This window comes from Myxocyprinus asiaticus, chromosome 6, assembly GCF_019703515.2.
Source record: "Myxocyprinus asiaticus isolate MX2 ecotype Aquarium Trade chromosome 6, UBuf_Myxa_2, whole genome shotgun sequence".
NCBI lineage: Eukaryota > Metazoa > Chordata > Actinopteri > Cypriniformes > Catostomidae > Myxocyprinus > Myxocyprinus asiaticus.
In genome coordinates this window covers 38196464-38216029 of record NC_059349.1, presented here as the reverse complement: position 1 = coordinate 38216029, position 19566 = coordinate 38196464, and the positions used below count along the sequence as shown (strand labels likewise).

The 19566-nt window shown below is 39.3% G+C and overlaps 2 protein-coding genes and 1 pseudogene across 3 annotated transcripts in view; 1 reads left to right on the top strand and 2 right to left on the bottom strand.

Moving 5' to 3' along the window:
- Window positions 1-3068: 3068 nt before the first annotated feature.
- Window positions 3069-4205, bottom strand: LOC127442562 (apolipoprotein D-like; annotated as a pseudogene).
- Window positions 4206-7887: 3682 nt separating this feature from the next.
- On the top strand, window positions 7888-14803 carry LOC127442183 (apolipoprotein D-like). 2 transcript variants are annotated; one of them, XM_051700027.1, is made up of 5 exons: window positions 7888-8001; window positions 8277-8413; window positions 8523-8644; window positions 13586-13671; window positions 13861-14803. In XM_051700027.1, the coding sequence occupies exons 2-5, from the start codon at window positions 8297-8299 to the stop codon at window positions 14094-14096; spliced, it is 561 nt and encodes a 186-aa protein (XP_051555987.1). In that variant the 5' UTR covers window positions 7888-8001; window positions 8277-8296; the 3' UTR covers window positions 14097-14803. The 2 variants fall into 2 exon arrangements, with proteins under 2 accessions (XP_051555987.1, XP_051555988.1); XM_051700028.1 differs by having other exon boundaries at window positions 7900-8001; window positions 8282-8413.
- LOC127442182 (coatomer subunit alpha) overlaps window positions 14599-19566 on the bottom strand; it is a 26445-nt gene continuing 21477 nt past the window's right edge. The window contains exons 28-29 of the mRNA XM_051700025.1: window positions 15190-15384; window positions 14599-15006 (exon numbers count right to left, since the gene is read on the bottom strand). Of these exons, the coding sequence (XP_051555985.1) occupies window positions 14947-15006; window positions 15190-15384 (255 nt within the window). The 3' untranslated portion in view covers window positions 14599-14946. The remainder of the gene's footprint in view (window positions 15007-15189; window positions 15385-19566) is intronic.

The following is a 19566-nucleotide window of genomic DNA, read 5'->3' as shown; positions in this document are numbered from 1 at the left end:
ATTTCTTGCTTATGATGGGCAATGAAATTGTATGTCTTTGGTTCATCAACCAGGGGTGGTTCTAGACCCTTTTGATTGGGGGGCCAGAGTGGGGCCGGGTGTGCTTGTAGGGGGGTGACTGTATTATACCTTAAATGTCCCCTGTACACAACATCTGTTTTGATATTTGCGGACATGCAATTTTTAAAGACAACTAAAGATTCACCAAATTTGAGTAAGCTGTTTAACATAATTCTAATATATATATATATAAACAGGCTCATGACAAATGTTTTCATTAGTCAATACACTCTAACATTCTAGTTTTACCCAAAAACTATGCTATGTTGCCATGCTGTTCTTTAGAATGACTAATGCAGAAAATGAATTGGGCTACATCAAGTTTTTAGGTTAGAATTTAATCAGTAGGCTATAATCCGCATATACAGGTCTTGTAAATGGTCACATTTTCCTTTTATTCTTAATCTTAATTTTTAAATGGTTCATTTTAAATGGTCGTGTAACAAGTGAATTTTTTTTTTTTTTTTTAAATGCATGTATCTCTCAACTACTGAGTTTAAAGTTGTAAAACAGAGGTGTCCAAGTATTCATTAATTCAATTAAAAGTGTAAGTTATGCATACAATTTACAGTCTTTAGAGTGTGTAAATTGTTTTTTTTAATAAGTGTTTAAGACGGATCATGCAAGGCAGCTGCATCGTCACTGGTGCTCAAGTGTTCATTTTAGCACACTGTGGACTTCATAAGCATATATTGAAATTACCCCACTAAATATTATGCAGTCATAATGCTTTTTGTTTAAATATTTGTTTGGTCTATAATGATGTGGGGTCACTGAACTCTCAGTGGGATGGAAAATGAGAATATCATTCTCACCAATTACCCCCATCGAGTCACATGTGAATCATGTGCTTGCTGGTTTGATAAGAATACATATACTATACTCTTAATCTTATCACACCTGCAAGCACATATACACCCCCCTGATCAGTGTGTTGTGTGGCTTATCAAAAACACCTGCGACATGCAAAACATACAGCTATACATGAGGATTCGGCTGTTATGTAAAGATAAAAAGGTCTGTTGCACAAGGTTTGAAAACCCATCTGAAATATACTTTATTTTTGACCATTTGTCAAAATAAAATGTGTTAGACAAAGATACTTTATATCAACAGTATATAGACTTTCTCTGGACAATGTCATCTTAAATTCAACATAACAAAACATGCACAACCCATTTTACTTCTATAATGTGATGTATTTCTGAGAATACTCACAAGCACATATAGGGCGGGACTTGCTTTTATCAATCAGGAATTGATTGGATCATGAAAAGTGGGCGTTTGTGTTTGAAGTGGATTGTGGAGGACTACCACCCTCTTGAAACATTGCCAGCACCTTAGAGAAGACTGTTTTACTAGGACATGGAGGCTGAAGGTCAAGATCACCTTGAGAGTATCTCGGCGTATCCCAATGGTTATGCTTCTTTTTAAAAGTTATTCTAATTTGCTATTATTGCTGTGACCTTTATAACATTAACCACATTAAATTACTGTGCAAGAACCAAAAACAACGCCTAATGAGCAATTTGGTTATTGGTTATCATTATTTACAGCCTAGTGAAATTATCTTAAAGGAAAATCGTTTAGTTATTGCATTTTGATGATGCTCAAAGACAAACATTATTATTATTTATTTTTATAATGAATCTACTAATGGCAAACAATATGATAAGGAACTAATTTTAAAGGGATAGCTCACCCATAAAATTCTCTAATCATTTACTCACCCTCATGCCATCCCATATGTATGACTTCTGCTGAACACAAAGATTTTTAGAAGAATATTTCAGCTCTGTAGGTCCTCACAATGCAAGTTTTGGAGCTTAAATTTAAGCTCCAAAAGCACAAAGGCAGCATAAAATAAATCCATACGATTCCAGTGGTTAAATCCATGTGTTTGGAAGAGATATGATAGGTTCTTTTGTTTTTTGGCAATTTGCATTTTGTGCATATCGCCACCTATTGGGCATGGAGAAGAATTTATAGTAAAAAAGGTCTCCTATTGATCACACTCACAATTAACATAACTTCTGAATACATATACTTAAACATTGGAGTCTTATTAATTTTATGGTACCTTAATATCCTTTTTGGTGCTTCAAAATTTAGCTACCCATTCACTTGCATTGCATGGACCTACAGAGCTGAAATATTCTTCTAAAAATCTTTGTTTTCAGCAGAAGAAAGTCATTTACATATGAGATGGCATGAGGCTGAGTAAAAATTAGAGAATTGTCATTTTAAGGTGAACTATACTTTAAGTAAATATGGTTAGCTTTGACTGAATTTTTAGTGCATACAAATTCATCATAAAACACAATTAATAATTAGAAAAAAAAGTCATACATGAATGATCTTAACCAAGAATATATCTTTAGATCATATCAGATGTATGATTGTAACAATGAAGAATCTATCCATATAAATGTCTGTGTACTAATTGCTGTACATAGAAGAACAAATGAAAAAAGGAAGCATTTTGGTGTTTAGCTTGCCTTTATTAGATCAGATAATCAGGTAAAGGGATTTTGATTTGATTCACAAGCTTTATTTGGTGAGTAAAATTCTGTCTTTATTCAAAGTCTGAAACATTCTGAATAAGGACATTTTTGTTTTTTCACTACAGATATTATATACAGTAGACAACATTCAACTAGGTCAGCCACCTAGAATTTAAAATAAAGACAAACAAGCTTTTTTTTTCTCTCTCTCTCTCCAAGTGTATTTTTATTAATATTTTCAGAACTGAACAGAAGCAAAACAAAGGCCAGAAGCTTACTGGCGCATTGGAACAACAGCACCATTTGCTGCTTTCATAACAGTAAAGGGAAAAAGTTCTGTTCATTTGTACTCAACAAATGTTGGAGAGTGCAGATTGCAAATCTGAATTCTTATGCCTCAAAGCACTGGCTGGAAATCTGTTTGAGAAGTTTGAGCTTACATTTATACTGTTTTTAAATAGATCACAATACATCTACAATGGCTTATCATACAAGACAGTAACATTAAGGCATGCCGCTGCACAGCTCTAGGCTCTGGTCAGTCTCAGAGAGCATGTCGATATTGATGCCATTGGATTTGAGAAATGTCTATCAGCTTAGAGACGGTCTCTTTGGGAAGTGTACGAGTCCTGCTCATGATCCAGGTATACTCAACGTGGAGACTGAAGGCCTCCTGAACAGGCATAAACCAGGGTATAGTTGTCATAGTCGGTAGCTAACACCCAGTAGGGGGCAGGAGGAGCATCTGAAAGTGGACACATCAAATAAAACTTGGATAAAAAGTAGGAGAAACTTTTGCCCCCATGCTTTGTTGATACACACCCTCAAAGAAGCTGACTTCCAGTTTGGCAGGCTCTGAATCATCTACAATCTTGGCGGATCCCTCAATGAAGCTGATAGTGCCATTAAGCACTGTGAGGTTTTTCAGAGACAAGATATAAGGTAATCTCTGCGGAGAATGCAAGAAAAGCTAAATATTCTGAAACATCTTAAATTTCTTGCCCCTTTTGACATGCAAAGCAGTACTTACAGAAGCTCATTTCGAACCAGCACAATACCGTCTCTCAGAGCGTAAGTAGCCTGACAGCACTCTCCTAACTGGAACTGGGATGGAATCTTCATAATCTCGTACCATCTGCCCACATACTATGAAATGACAAATTAGCGAGTAATTATGCAACAGAATATTTTTCCTATGAAAATGCAGATATATAATTTGTTTGCTGAAAATGGAGATTCATATGAAGGGAAGTAAAAGAAGACCAATATGCTTTAAATCCATGTGTAAAAAGTCAAGTGTATGGTCATTTTTTAAAAGAATGTCTTTATTTTTTATTTTTTTATTCTTACTCTGTTAGAATAGCCTGCTAAAAATGTGACTTTTACTACCTTCAATGGCCTACTTTTACTGTCCTTTTAGTTGTATGTATTTTATTCATTGTCATGAATTTCATCTGTTTTAAATTATAATGCTAAAGTGGTTCAATATGATCATAATATCTTAAAATACAATAAATAAAAAAAGAAACACTTACCCTAGTAGGATCAAAGTTTTGTTAAACAGGAGGTTGTGGGCATGCTCCTGAACTGACCGCTGACAGCCAGTACAGACAGCAGAGACAGAACTTGTAGAGTCTGCATTTTCTTAGTTTCACCTGAAAAAGGAGAAACATTTATTGAGCAAAAGCAGAAATCTTTTTATTTATTTTTTTTATTTTTTGTTTTTTTTATAAGAGTTTAATAAAAAAAACATTAACTACACTGCTGATAATTTATGGTTATTAATCAAATAATAGACATTCAAGGATCAAGCATTAAGATAAACTAAAAGACAAATTAGACTTCTTACCTGTCTGGCTTCAGGGGTAAAACCTGTGTTTTGATGTAAAGAACATCAGCATAATTTTTATATTTATAAGCCATTGCATCTATTTGTTATATCACTAAACTCCACCTCCTCAACTCAAATTATCTTATTAGAACAGGATTGGGGGAAATGTGGGGATTTGCGCATCTGCTCAATCTGCAAATAAACCTAGAGTTGAACATTCCAGACCAGGATGGAGAATGTGCCATCAGAATGCTATTGGCCAGTTACTTTCCTAACTTTACAAGATTTTACAGTACATTTTACGACAGGAAAAATATGTAATTTGTTAATCAAATTTTGATTGGTGTGACAGGACACATTAAAAAGCCTTTCCCCTCTCATTACAGTAAAAAGTTATGAACAGCACTTTTGAAAAAGATTGTGTGTACTCACAAATCAGTAGCGAATCACTAATAAAAGCTGTTGTATGTGACTTTTAGGGGTGGGTAAATTGGATATGGTTGATCACACAATAGTAACAAAAAAATTGTGCACCAGTGTTGGTCCATAACTGGCTGTACAGAAAAAAATACATAAATAAATTATGAGAAATGTGTGTAGTCTTTGTAATCAGAATTTCTGTCCGAAAAAAGTAATTTTTATTAAGTTATATAAGAAAAGTGTTTTTTTTTTTATTTTCTATTATTATTAATGTATTCATTCTACACATTGTGGTGCACACACACACACACACACACACACACACACACAAATGTATGAATTTGTGTCCTCAAAAGGAGGTCGAGTCTTTAACTACATTTATTACGCCAGCAAGCACATGGATACACCCTGATCAATACGTTGGACGGCTTATCAAAAACACCTACAACATGTAAAGCATACAGCTACACGTGGGGACATGGCCATCTTGTGAAGATAAGCAGAACCCTTGCGTAAGTTTTGAAAAAAACAAAACAAAACAAAAACATTCAAAATACAGCTGGCAGTAATGTGGGCAGCTGGTATAAAATAACAATAAAAATGACTTAAGTGGGTTCAGAATCGTAGCCCGACACCTTTTAGCCCTCTGAAGTTTTCACACAGAGGAAGGTAAAGTCTTTGAAGGGAATAGGCCAAAGGGATCATCACTTCTGAATTGAACACAATATTAGATTGACTTAGAATGGATCCATGAAGAGTGAACCCCATATAGTGTTTGTGGACCTAGGCAGGCAACCCAAGTATTGCCCCATGACCTAGAGATTACCTATCATTACTATTATGCAGGGGCGCAGCTACACGTTTGTTGAGGGGTATGCAACATCAATGTTTAAAATATATATATATATATATATATATATATATATATATATATATATATATATATATATATATATATATATATTTTAATCAAGAATTCAATAAAAAAAAGTTACAATCTAATGTTTAGTTCAATTATTTAATTCAAACTTTTATATTTAGAATTTAATTTCTAATTTATATATGAATAGTCATGTAAATAGCACTGAAACCGTTTAATTAAAAAAATAAAATTATTAATTTAATTTGATCTGCATCATTGTTTCCCATCCAAACAGTAAAATAAATAAAATAGAGGCTTAGTTGTTTAACATGATTGATTCTGAAGCAAGTCTCTCCATCACACATTTCTTTGCCCAATTTTTTTTGGATTAAATCAATAATTGATCCAGGTGTTGTTTAACAATTCCTGAGGTAACTGATACCACATCCAATGGATTCTCGCGTCATGTTTGACAGCGAGACGACAACAACAGGTGAAGGTAGGAAAGTGCAGCAACATTAGGTATGGTTAGTAAGAGGAGCCCAATTATAGGCTGGACATGGCGAAGGATCAGTTAACAAGCTTTTCTCTCTAAATGTATAGCGACTGAACGGCCATTCCCAAACATCCGGCGACTTTTTGCATAACTGTGACAGAAAAGATACTCAGAATAATGAACTAATATTTATATTAGCTGGCAATCTGTAGGCTACCTCTCGGCAATGCTAAATATCGGTTGACTTCAAGTCTTTCAAGATTTTCAGTGATAAAGTAATAAGTTTAGCCTGTCAATCTCTTTTTATTCACTTGGGCATTGTTTTCTTCATTTTAATGCACTGTTTTTCATTTCCATCATCCTTTTTCTGTTCTGCACCCCCAGAACACATTCCCCCTCTGACCATTTTTTTTTCATATGACCTCTTGATAAAATAAAAATGCATATTTAAACCCATTTAAAATGCTAAGAAAATTAAAGTAATTCTTTCATTATTGTTAATTTTTTTTTTGTTTTGTTATTTGTAAGGTTATTATAGGAGATTTAAAAAGTATTTGATTTTGGCATAGTGAATCAAGCTTAGGGCACAAATGGGAAATTCCCTCTCAATTTAATCAATGCTCAAGGTTAAGGGAACATTACAACAGAAATATGAGAGTGAGGACTGATCCAGAGACAAAATGTAAAAAGCAAGATATAAATAAAGCAATCATAGCCACAGCTTCTTTGTAAGCGTCTGAGAAGCACAACAGACCTTATTCATGTACTGCAATTTAAAGTGTTTTTGGATCGTTCTGTGGAGAAAACATTGATAAAATATCTGTCCAAGAACATTCAGTATACAAAGAACTCCAGACAACATAAGTTGTGTAAAATCAGATGTGATCTAGGAGCTTTATACAGCTTTATACCATTTGTATCATTGAAGAGACATTAAGTCCATCCCTCACAGCCTCATTATCATTCCCGTTAAAAATCAAAGATGGCGCTCGCGTGAATAAGGTCTACTCCATGTAGCGCCAGCATCAGCATCATCATTAAACTCAGCACTGGTCTGATGGTGATTTGGAAGCACAAGTACATTTTCACAGATCAGAACTAAAGGTGTTACCCTTCCCCTTTAATGCCATGCTAACACAAAGAGGTCCACAGAGTACAATACCTATCTCAAATCTCTGCATATCTTAGGGCAGTAGTTCTCAAACTTTTTGACCCCAAGGCCCCTCATTGTCCAAGACAATATTTGAAGGTCCCCTCACCCGAAACTAGACATGTCTGATTAAAATTATCATGGATAATTTTTTATTCTAGAAGTTTCAGAAAGAGTCTGTTTATAATTTGTAGTCATACATATTAAAGTATTTTTTTAAAAAAATTTTTTTTTTTTTAAGCATTTGAATTAAGTTGAATTAATTTAATATTTCTTATTTTTAATTAATTGTAAGTCAACATGAGGCCCTCTTGGAGTAGGTCCCGGCCCCCTGGCTGAGAACCACTGTCTTAGGGGAAAAGGGTTAAACTAAGCAATACTAAAGGCATTACAGTAAAGACTAATAAGGAGTTTTAAGGAATCAAACAATAGCTACTTTAAAAGAAAAAAGACAAACCATTTGGTCTTGTAAAGAGAGGGAGAGATGCATACAATTGTTTAGTTTACTTCATTCATAATGAAACATCCCCTCATGACTTCAGTTTGCTTAATGACTTGCTTCATGTTGCAAATAAACTACTATATGACACTTCTTTTCAGCAATCACATGAGACAGAGTGATTCAAATAAATATTCTGTGCCTCACAGTCCATTGCATATTCCACAAGACACTACGAGGTAAGAATTCTTATCATTTGCCTTATATGTATAGTCTAATGTCAAACTGTACCGTTGATAATGGTTGAATTATAATTATATTTCAGTACGGTAGTAATTTGTTTATTAGAGGCCACAGATGTGGATTATATGATTTACTGCTTTATCAAATTTATATGACTTTATATTTATATGAAGTTTAAGAAATATTTTATATCAACTGTTTTTGTTTGCAAATCTTAAATTAAATGTACTTTTATTCTTATTGTTTCATTCACTGCTGACCTTAACTGTAGCAAAGATCATTGCAAGGAAAATGAAGGCATTTCTTGTGGTTCTCTTGGCTCTCTTCCTGCCCATCATAAATGCCCAGGTACCCCACTGGGGCCCATGCCCAGAGCCTGCTACCCAAACTGCTTTTAACCTAAATAAGGTAACATGTTCGTACCTCATCTATTGCTGTCAGCTCTCTTCAGCATATGCCAAGTTTTCCATTCTGCTATTATATTTCTCACTGGTTTGCTTCTCTGTATCTGCTGCAGTTTATGGGGAGGTGGTTTGAGATTGCTAAACTTCCAGCACAGTTTGAGAAAGGGAGATGCATTGAAACTAACTTTACTCTCAAGCTGGATGGAAATGCCCATGTGGTGAGCTCTGAAATTCTGTGAGTACCAAAACCTCAGATTATTCTTTATCTGGCAAGGATATTTGGAGGATCACTTTGTTACAATTTATTATCCTTTATTAAACTTCACCTACAGTACAAAGGCCTAACCCTAACTTGACTTAACCTAACCTAACCCTAACCTTAGCCTACACCATTCAGAAGAGTAGTCGACCAATATGTGCTTTTCATTGGCTTATTCATTAATTATTATTTTGTCTCCCCAATTCTGTGTTTACATTCTTGATCCTAACTAATATTTAAGCAGTATCACACAAGTAAGAGTGCTGTTGTTCTGATTTAGCAGCCTTGCGCACAATTATGCTAATTATCACAGGCAGACCAAGACGATTAAGACTGTAACACTGAATTTATACAACAGTTCAACAAACAAGTAAAGGATGTTAAATAACTTTAGTTTCAGAAAAAAAAAATAAAAGCCATTTAGTTTGTAGATTTTCTTCTCTGCTAGCGAAAATACTTTCAGAAGAAGCCAAAGCATCAAACATAATCACTGCTCTTTGTACTGTACTGTTCTCAATCTCTAGTTTCACCTCGCGCTCCATTCCAGTTAACCCTTAAATGCATGGTAATTTTCCCAAACACTCTTACATATTCGGGTCTTTAGAGACCCGGCACTTATATCTATGAAATATTGATATACAAAATGCCCAGATAGTGTCAGATTTTCAGAATATTTTCAAGACAATGGACTACTTGTACTGAGTCTCATGACGTACTTCCACTTTGAAATAGTGCAGCCTGCTAGTTTCCGGTTGAATGTATTTACATGCTCTGTTGTCTAGTTCCTGAAACACCACTTAAAATTAGTGTTTGAAAGAGGATTTTTTCAGATAAAGTACGGATCTTTTCAGAGATAGGAGAAGAGATATTCGGAACATTATTGTGTACAGCTTCTTCAAAATTCAGTGGAAGAACAGTTTTCAGAGATTTAATTCTGCCCGAGCTGATCTGAGAAAGCAATGGCTGGTATATACTCCAATCCAAGCGCATTTTACCGTGTCTCCTCACACGGAGGTCTGTAGAAGACATTTAACCACAGATCAGCTCGAAACGCAAATGTCAAAGGGTGTCAGCACCAACGGTGCTCTTTGAATTAAACAACTACGTGCTTCGGGGGCGTGGGTAGCTCAGCAAGTAAAGACACTGACTACCACACCTGGAGTCGCAAATTCGAATCCAGGACATGCTGAGTGACTCCAGTCAGGCTTCCTAAGCAACCAACTAGCCCAGTTGCTAGGGTGGGTAGAGTCACGTTGGGTTAACCTCCTCGTGGTCGCTATAATGTGGTTCTTGCTCTCGGTGGGCACGTGATGAGTTGTGCGTGGATGCCTCCACACGCACTAGGTCTCCACGGTAACGCGCTCAACAAGCCACGTGATAAGATGTGTGGATTGACGGTCTCAGAAGCAGAGGCAACTGAGATTCGTCCGGATTGAGGCAAGTCACTACGTCACCATGAGGACTTAGAGCGCATTGGGAATTGGGCATTCCAAATTGGGGAGGAAAGGGGAAATATATATATATATATATATAAAACAACAACAACTATGTGCTTCAGTCACTGCCATATTCCATGTGTGAGGGAGACACAATGAATGCATGCATCACCCTGTTTTTATTAAATGTATGTTTTAATCTTTATTTTGTGTCACTGTTTCACTGATAAGTACTATTTATCGATAAATATTGAAATGCAATGCATAAGTAAAAACCACTAAAGATAATGAATTATAACGTTTGAAATAGATTAAATACTGTATATGTAGTGTGGTTAAATATATTTTAGCACAGTTATTTATTTATTTAATTTGATAATACAACTGCTTCATTCTGTTCTGAGTGACTTTAAAGCATGGTCAGAGTAAGATAACAGCTAAATTAGAGCTGTCAGAATTAAAGCGTTAACGCATGAGATCAATTTAAAACGTTTAACACGTTAATTTTTCGTAATCGCGATTAATGCATTTATCGTTAATACATCATAAACACTGGTGTGAAGCGCAGAAACTTTGTAATGTGTCTGCCTGGAGTCATTGCATTAATGCCACAGCGCCAGAGCCCTTCTACCAAGGTCAACCTACAAGCTAAACATAAAACAGCATACACGGCAGTCCCATAGACATTCTATGGGTGGTACTGTCTTAACACGCTAAAGTTGACCTTTACACTCTCTCCAATGATAGAGCCGTGGAGGTTGTTATTTATTTTAATAAAATAATCTCTGACCGTGCTTCCCTGTCAGTGATAAAATGATGAAGAAAGGAGCACTTAGCACTATAATGTACAAAACAAGCCCAGATGGGACTTGTGACAGAAATGAAGTATTTTTCAGCCTATGCAAGGCGCATGGTGAGATCAAATTGGCGCTCGACGCTGGTGTTGCCACCCTGATGTGAATCATGAATGCAGCTTCACGATTGCTGCAACAATGCGGATAGCCACAGTCTACTGACAGATTAATATTGTGGATGATGAGAGTTTCAGAGATTTAATGCCCATTGCAATGAATATGCAACCTATAGTTCTTTCAGTTAGTCAAACTCCCACTTAGACTTCGGGATACGTTAGATGTGACTTGAATTGATTTTTTTTTGTTGCATTTCTATATTTATACTGTAGAAGGCTTTGTTTGGAAAATGTTAATAAAGCATTATGTTGTTACATATTGTTTTGTTTTCTTCCTAAAATGGAAATAAATACATTTTGACAAGAAAAAAGTATATATAGTGTCAAATTTCAGCACTTTCAAAATTTGCGATTAATCACGATTAACTACCAAAAATTATGCGATTTAATCACGATAAAAAATTTGAATCGACTGACAGCACTAAAATAAATACATCTGGGACATTTATCCAAAGAAGAGTCATTTGCAGTCGTTGTATGGTGGCATTTATCGTTGAATCTCAACTGGTATGAAATATCATTAATGAATGAAATGCGTGTTAATGAGACGGCCACATTGCTGCAGGTTATACATGTTTATTTATTATTCGGGAGCTGAGTTTAGCTACATTTGGAAAGGAAAAAATATACTTAGTGGCAAATTATAAAATTGAGACATCACATTAGCACCAAAAATATAATTTGATTTTAATTAACTGAAAATCTGAATGATGTAACCAGAAACGTCTGAGCCGCACTACTTAGAACGCGGAAGCAGTTGTGCAAGTAGTCCATTAGAAAACAATAAAATAAAATGTATTTTGATATTTTATTTTTCATAAATTAAAGAGATAATGCAACAATTCAGGACAAATAAATAAAAGGATTCATTATTTTCACACTGAAATTTCATGAGATGCAACTGGCTGTTCAAACACATATTGAGCCAGGCGACATGCATGGGTGACATGGGCAGTTGCCCAGGGCGGCATCTTGAGGGGGGCAGCACGAGGCACCTACACAGTCTTCAATGTCATTTAAACAATTCAAAAGTGAATCTAGAGCACTCTTATCATCTTTTCTCAGGGGCATATACAGTAGATTTGTTTGTCATCTGCAAAGCAGTGAAAAGAAATACCATGCTTATTAAAAATAGACCCTAAGGGCAGTATTTATAGCGAAAACAAGATAGGGCCAAGGATGGACCCTTGTGGAACCCCGCTAGTAAAAGTGGGTGAAGAAGAAAAAACCTGACCAATATTGACCAAAAAACTTCTATTTGACAAAAATTACTTGAACCATTTAAGAGCAGTACCCTGAATATAGTATTTATTTGTATGAATACAGTACTTATTTCTATTACTATACCACTCTTGTAATATACCAAGAAATGGATATCCTGTGATAGTAAACTTAAAATTTGATAAAAAATGTAATTTATAGAAGTGCAGAGACATACTGTACCTTTGGTCTCTAGAGACCCTATACACTTTTGGTTCTTAAACTATTATAAATTATTATTATTTTTTGTGTGCTATTTTGGCTGTGTGTGTGTGTGTGCGCCAATATTTATAAGAGATAGATTGAGGAATACTAAAGAGGGTGGGCACAACTTCAAAAAATGGATGAGGTACTGGGGGTGGAATGAAGTCCTAGGTCTCTAAAGACCCAAGGTAAACAAATGTGTCCCTGCTCATGTTATACTTTACTGTGCAAAAGTCTTAGGAATATAAGATGTTTCACAAAAACATTTGTTTTAAGATTATTTATATCTTCAGATTTAGTGTGTCAATAGGGAATATCAATTTTAGACTCACAAACATTACTTTTGCGAATAGAATAGAAGAACATGGAGTACTGCACCAGATGTCATGGCCCCCACAAAGCCCCCCACTGAACATCGAGTCAGTCTGGAATTACATGAATAAACAAGCAATTGAGACAGCCTAAATAGATAGAACTGTGGCGAATTCTCCAAAAAGCTTGGAACATCCTATCTGCCAACAACCAAGACAAAGTGTCCAGGTGTAGCTAGGAGAATTGGTGTTGTTTTGAAGGCAAAGGTGCTCACACCAAATATTGAATTAGCTTTTTTGTGTTTACTGAAATTTTTATGACGTTAATTGATAAATGAAAACTATTTATGACATTATTTCTAAAGAAATCCTTAAAATGCCTTAAACTTTTGCACAGAACATGCAATGACATTCAGATGCAATCTTCTACTTTTATTAATGAAAAAATATATATATATGAGAGCTGATTAAATCCCAGGACTTTACCATAAGGCCAGTTCAGTCCATGTATTTATCCACTGACTAATAAAATCAGATCCAGTAATCAAATTAATTATGTTAAGTATTGGATGACTTGAATTGATCAAGGATGACAATCAAAACAGTAAAAGATTATTTGATATTAAAATTCATGTTTTGCCACTTCAAGACGCTGCTTCAATCAAATGCAAGGACTGGAACTAAATGTTATTAGACTACCTACTATTACTATAAATGAATTTCTTGAATGTTTTAGAAAAGGAGAGCTAAGAAAAATTGAAGGGACAGCTGTGGTGGAAGATAAAAAAAATCCAGCAAAGCTTGGAATCAGTTTCTCTTACGGTAGGAATCTTTATTTTTAATATATTCTCTTAATTGGAAACAGCTTTCATCTTTTACTAGATCAAATGTGCCTTTCTTGTGTTTATAAATAACAAATTACTTTTTTTTTTGTTAAGCAGCACTGACAACTGACTTCATAAGAAATTACATGTAAATCATCTTTCACAATGTGTCTGCTTGCATTGACAGTTTTGCCCTACACTCCATACTGGATTTTGTCTACTGACTATGAAAATTTAGCAGTGGTGTATTCATGCACTGATGTCTTGAGACTGTTCCATGTAGACTTTGCGTGGATTTTGGGCCGCACCCGATCCTTGCCTGCTGCCACCATTGACCATGGAAGAGAGGTTTTTACCAACAACAACATCGATGTAAGTCGGATGACTTTAAGCAGGCAGCAGGGCTGTGACAAAGGCCTTTGAATGACAGCATGACAGAAAAATCTTACTTGCAGTGTTAAGATGCTTTTGATTGAAGGCCTTGTGCACTACTAATATAATCAAATAATGGTAAACACAGTATGGAAAGTTCAGAGTTTGTTTCTTTTCAAAACTGTACATGGACTCATTGATTACATTTGTAACTTTTTTCTTTAAAAGGTTTGTTAACCTGGAATGTAATTCCATCATTTTTGAGGGGGTTGTTCAGAATTGAAAGCACAAGATTCCAATTGATCAAAATAAATTAAAGAGCACTAACTAAAACCATGTGAATTTTTTTTTACTGAGCAGTGTCCCTTTGACTTGATAAGAGTTGTTTTTTGTACATTTAGAACCTCCTTGTGGTCACAAATTAAATATAAATAAATAAACCACTACAGCGTCTGGCTTCCATTTATTTCTCCAGGTTTAGAAATTGATGAAGGCCTATATAAGTGAAATCTTGCTTGGTTATGGGAAAGAAAATAATATTTGGTACAACATATTAATTTACCATCATTTTATTTCAATATTTCAAGAGTTTGACAGGAAAGGAAAGCTTGTTGCAATATGCTTATAAGGCATGAATGCAGTTATAACAGTGTCAGAGATGTAAGATTAAAGAAGGGGAATAAACCCTCTGTAAGTTGAGCATAAAGATATTATTGAGACCTCATATATAATAATGCAAAGGACAGTCACAGACAGAATAGTTATGTAAGAAGGTATTTTCTCATTTTCTTTAGCTCTGATCACATGAAAATTACTTCATGTTATGAAGGAAAATAGAAGTGTGTAGGAGAGAAGCATATCCACTTTTCATTCATGTTGTTTAATGTTTCATTCAATTCGCTCATCGGAACTGCAGTGGACTGACACGCAATCCAATCACATCTTTACCGATCTCAGTTACCTAGGAAACAAAAGAGAGACAATGAAATTGATTCTTCAGTTTATAGCATTTCATGATCAAGACAAAAGCTATTACTTCTGAATTACTTTATCACATACTGACCATTTAAGAGTTTTCTTCAATAAACTGTGGAGTAGTTTGCATTCTTAGCACAAGCGGGCATTATGAGGGCTGAGCACTAACCTGTGTGACCCTGCAGACCTCTCCTTTGTATTTGGGACAGTAGCAGGCTCCAGACAGGGGACACTTCTCTACTGGTCGCCCACGGTACAGGGGAGTGTAGGAGGCTGCGCAGATGTCAAAGGGATTGTGAGGGTCGTAGTTCAGTTGATGAGCATCTGTCAAGTTCTTTTCACATGCTGCAAGAATCTTTCGTGTCTACGAAAGCAAACACGGGGAAACAATAGGTTATGGGAAAAACGGCAAGACTGCATCACAGACAAACCTCGTTACATACTTGGGAAAACCATTTTAAACAAGGCGTGTTCCTGATGCAACAACATCCTTGTTGGTACTGGAACAACATTCTTATCACTCAATCAGATTTCATGGTCAGGAGCATTTAGAACAATTTGATCAACCTGCCATTTTCCTCTCATTTTAGGGGTAGCTTCTGGTTAGGGTTAAAGGGACAGTTGACCCAATAATGATAATTCTCTCATCATTTACTCATCCTTATGTGGTCTCAAACTTGTATGACTTTCTTCTGTGGAACACAAACAAAGATATTTTGAAGGATATTTGATGTGTTGTTTTCCATACAATGCAAGTCAATGGGCTCCATAACTTTTAACATACGCTGTACACAGACATGTGTCAAGTGCAAGGAATTGTGAACAAGCTTCCCATGAATACGCCAAGCAGACTGCAGATGTCAAAATGTTTCTTAAAGCTTCTTTTTTTTTTAGCTTGAAAGTTATGGACCCTATTGACTTGCATTGGATTAAAATTTTGGTCAGTTTCTTGGAGCTTTTTTGTTTTGTTTAAAAGTTATGGTTCCCTACCTGTCACTCACATGTAGTGACACTAGGGGTCACTCTTGGGAGCACCAAACACCACTGATCTTTGAGAAAAGGCCAATGGGAATTGGCGAGTGGAATTTGCATGCCACTCCCCCGGACATACTGGTATAAAAGGAGCTGGCTCGAAACCACTTATTCAGATTTTCTATTCAGAGCCGAGCGGTTGTATTTCAGCGAGCTGAATTCCTCCGCCGATCCATTCACCTCTACAAAAGCTGTTGGATTTACGGCGGATTACAGCGACTTCTCCACCTCGCGCATTCTTGCAATAAAAGAGTATATTTTCCCTACTAAAACAGTGGCACTGACGGAGAGCGTCTTTTTAAAGATGCCTCTCTGTCTGTGTTTATTTCCTGGTTGCGGTCGTTACCTCTCCGCTCCCGATGGCTACGATCGCTGTCTTACGTGCTTAGGGGCTGCCCACGTGGAGACATAGTTCGTGGACGGGTCATGATCTCACTGCGAGAGCATGACCATGGCAACATTGCGGTCACGGCTTTCTTTCGCTAGAGGGAAAGCCACCCCAGCGGCTCCCCGCCTCGGTCCTTCTACCTATGGGTTTGAGGCCGCGTCGGTTTGCACTGGGGGCGATTTGGGGACCCCAGTGGGAACCGCTCTGCCGGGTAACCCCCCACGGACCTCCAATTCCCCAGTATGCTCGTTTGCCCCGCTGGGATGAGACCGCCGGCTTGTCTCAGGGCAAGTTTGCGATCTCATTCGGCGCTCGCGAAGTGGATGAGCTCTCGATCACAGCATCGGAGAGCAGGCTGTTCCAGTCTGACGCCGAGGACTCGACTGGGCTCCCATCTTCAGGTGCGGTCACCCAGTCGCAGGCCCTCCACTCCCCCTGAACCCTCGTGGCTTGACGATTGGTTCCTGGGCTCGGAGCGCTGCTCGCAGCCACAACCCCCCCTCCCCCCCCGGTCCCATTCTTCCCGGAGGTGCATGCCTGAAGTTGTTCAGGCGGAGCACAGTGGTCCCACTGAAGCATTTTCAGAGGCTCCTGGGACATATAGTGTCCTCAACGGCAGTTACGCCGCTCGGGTTGATGCATATGAGACCGCTTCAGCACTGGCGTCAGACTCGAGTCACGAGATGGGCATGGCACCACGGCAAAGAGTGGTCATCACGCCGATCTGCCGCTACCTGTTCAGCCCCAGGAGTCCCCTTAGTGCAATTACCCCAGGCGCCTCGTGGTTAGGACAGACGCAGCTGCGGGCTCCTGGACAGGGACACGACTGTGTTGGCATATCAACTGCCTCGAGTTGCTGGCAGTATTGCTCACCCTGCGGAGGCTTCGGCCGTTGATCCAGGAGAACCACGTGTTGGTCTGGATGGACAACACGGCGGTGGTAGCGTACATCAACCGCCAAGGCGCCGTACGCTCTCGTCGCATGTCGCAACTCGCCTGCTGTCTACTCCTCTGGAGTCAGCAGCGGCTCAAGTTGTTGCGAGCCACTCACATCCCAGGCGACCTTAACAGTGCGGCGGACGTGCTGTCGTGGTAGGTCACACTCAGGGGAGAGTGGAGACTCCACCCCCAGGTGCTCCAGCTGACTTGGAATCGATTCGGTCTAACGCAGGTAGACCTGTTTGCTTCCTGGGAATCCTCTCACTGCCCGCTCTGGTATGCCCTGACCGAGCCTCCCCTCGGCACAGATGCGCTGGCACACAGCTGGCCCCTGGGGCTACGCAAGTATGCATTCCCCCCATTGAGCCTACTTGCACAGATGCTGTGCAAAGTCAAGGAGGACAAGGAGCAGGTCATCCTAATAGCACCTTACTGGCCCACCCAGACTTGGTTCTCGGACCTCACGCTTCTCGCGACAGCCCCCCCCCAACGAATTCCCCTGAGGAAGGACGTTCTTTCTCAGGGATGGGGCACCATCTGGCACTCACTACCAGACCTCTGGAATCTCCACGTCTGGCCCTTGGATGGGACGCGGAAGACCTAAGTGGCCTACCACCCACGGTGGTAGACACGATCACTCAGGCTAGAGCTCCCTCTACAAGGCGCCTGTATGCCTTGAAGTGGCGTCTGTTCGCTAAGTGGTGTTCTTCATGACACGAAGACCCCCAGAGATGTGCAGTCGGGTCAGTGCTTTCCTTCCTGCAGGAGAGGCTGGAGGGGCAGCTGTTCCCCTCCACCTTGAAGGTGTATGTGGCCGCTAAAGCGGCGCACCACGATGCAGTTGACGGTAAGTATTTAGGGTAACACGACCTGGTCATCAGGTTCCTTGGAGGCGTGAGGAGGCTGAATCGTCCCAGACCACGTCTCGTCCCCTCGTGGGACCTCTCCGTGGTCCTTCGGGGCACTCCATTTGAGCTAAAGGCACTCCCCTTAAAGATTGCCCTCCTTACTGCACTCACTTCCATCAAGAGGGTAGGGGACCTGCAGGCGTTCTCTGTCAGCGACACGTGCCTGGAGTTCAGTCTGGAATACTCTCACGTGGTCCTGAGACCCCGACCGAGTTATATGCCCAAGGTTCCCACGATCCTATTTCGGGATCAGGTGGTGAACCTGCAAGCAAAGCTGCCCCAGGAGGAGGCAGACCCAGCCTTTTCGTTGCTGTGTCCAGTGCGTGCTTTGCGCATCTACTTGGATCACACGCAGAGCTATAGAGGCTCTGAGCAGCTCTTTTTCTGCTTTGGAGGACAGCGGAATGGGAGCGCTGTTTCCAAACAGAGGCCCACTGGGTCGTTGACGCCATCGCTTTGGCATACTACGCCCTGACCAATAGCGCCTCTTTGACAGACATCGGTAGAGCAGCGGGTTGGGCACACCCAATACCTTCGCGAGGTTCCTCAATCACCGGGTTGAGCCGGTTCGTCCCGTGTGTTGTCAGGTACAAACAGGTAAGTTGGCTAACTTGGCCCTGTACTGGGGTAGGTGCTCCACATGCGCTGGTTACCCATATGTAACCCCGTGTGATGTATCTTCCGCGAGACGGTTCCCCCGTTGGTGAACCCGTGTCTTCCTTGGGCAGAGGCCCCTCTGCCCCCAGTTGCCGTGTTTGTAGAGCTCCTCCCCCCCGGGTAAGACCTACCACGGGGACTTCTCCACATGAGACACTGCCAAAAAGACTCGGTAAGACCATGTGACGTATTTCCACACAATTTCCTCCCCCTCGGGCAGGGTGTGGTCTCCGCCGTGTCTTCCCCATGGGAGTGACACCCCCCGACGCAGACACTATATGGCCCCCAGCTGAATGATTTTTCCTTTTGGGGAGAAGAAAGACAAGAGGCCACGGCTGGGGCAGCCTGTCCCCATTTTTGGGCAGTCAACTTGTCCCCGAGGTGCAGGGGACCGTAAGACGCTTGTTGGAGCGCTGGGGGAGGTTACGTGCTGGCCAGGTGCGCTGGCTACGAGGCACGCAATGGCCTGCTCATCTCGCACCACCACTCCACGTAACACAGTTCAGCTAGTTGTGGCATTTCTTATAGGGACTCCTAGTGTCACTACATCGAAAAAACGTAGAGTAAGTGACAGATAGGGAACGTCTTGGTTACTTTCGTAACCTCCGTTCCCTGATGGAGG

Excerpts from the sequence above, each read along its gene's own strand:
- LOC127442183 (XM_051700027.1), top strand. The coding sequence starts at position 8,297 with ATGAAGGCATTTCTTGTGGTTCTCTTGGCTCTCTTCCTGCCCATCATA. Across the intron at positions 8,414-8,522 it reads CTGCTTTTAACCTAAATAAG|TTTATGGGGAGGTGGTTTGA; the intron begins GTAACATGTTCG and ends TATCTGCTGCAG. Across the intron at positions 8,645-13,585 it reads GTGGTGAGCTCTGAAATTCT|AAAAGGAGAGCTAAGAAAAA; the intron begins GTGAGTACCAAA and ends TGAATGTTTTAG.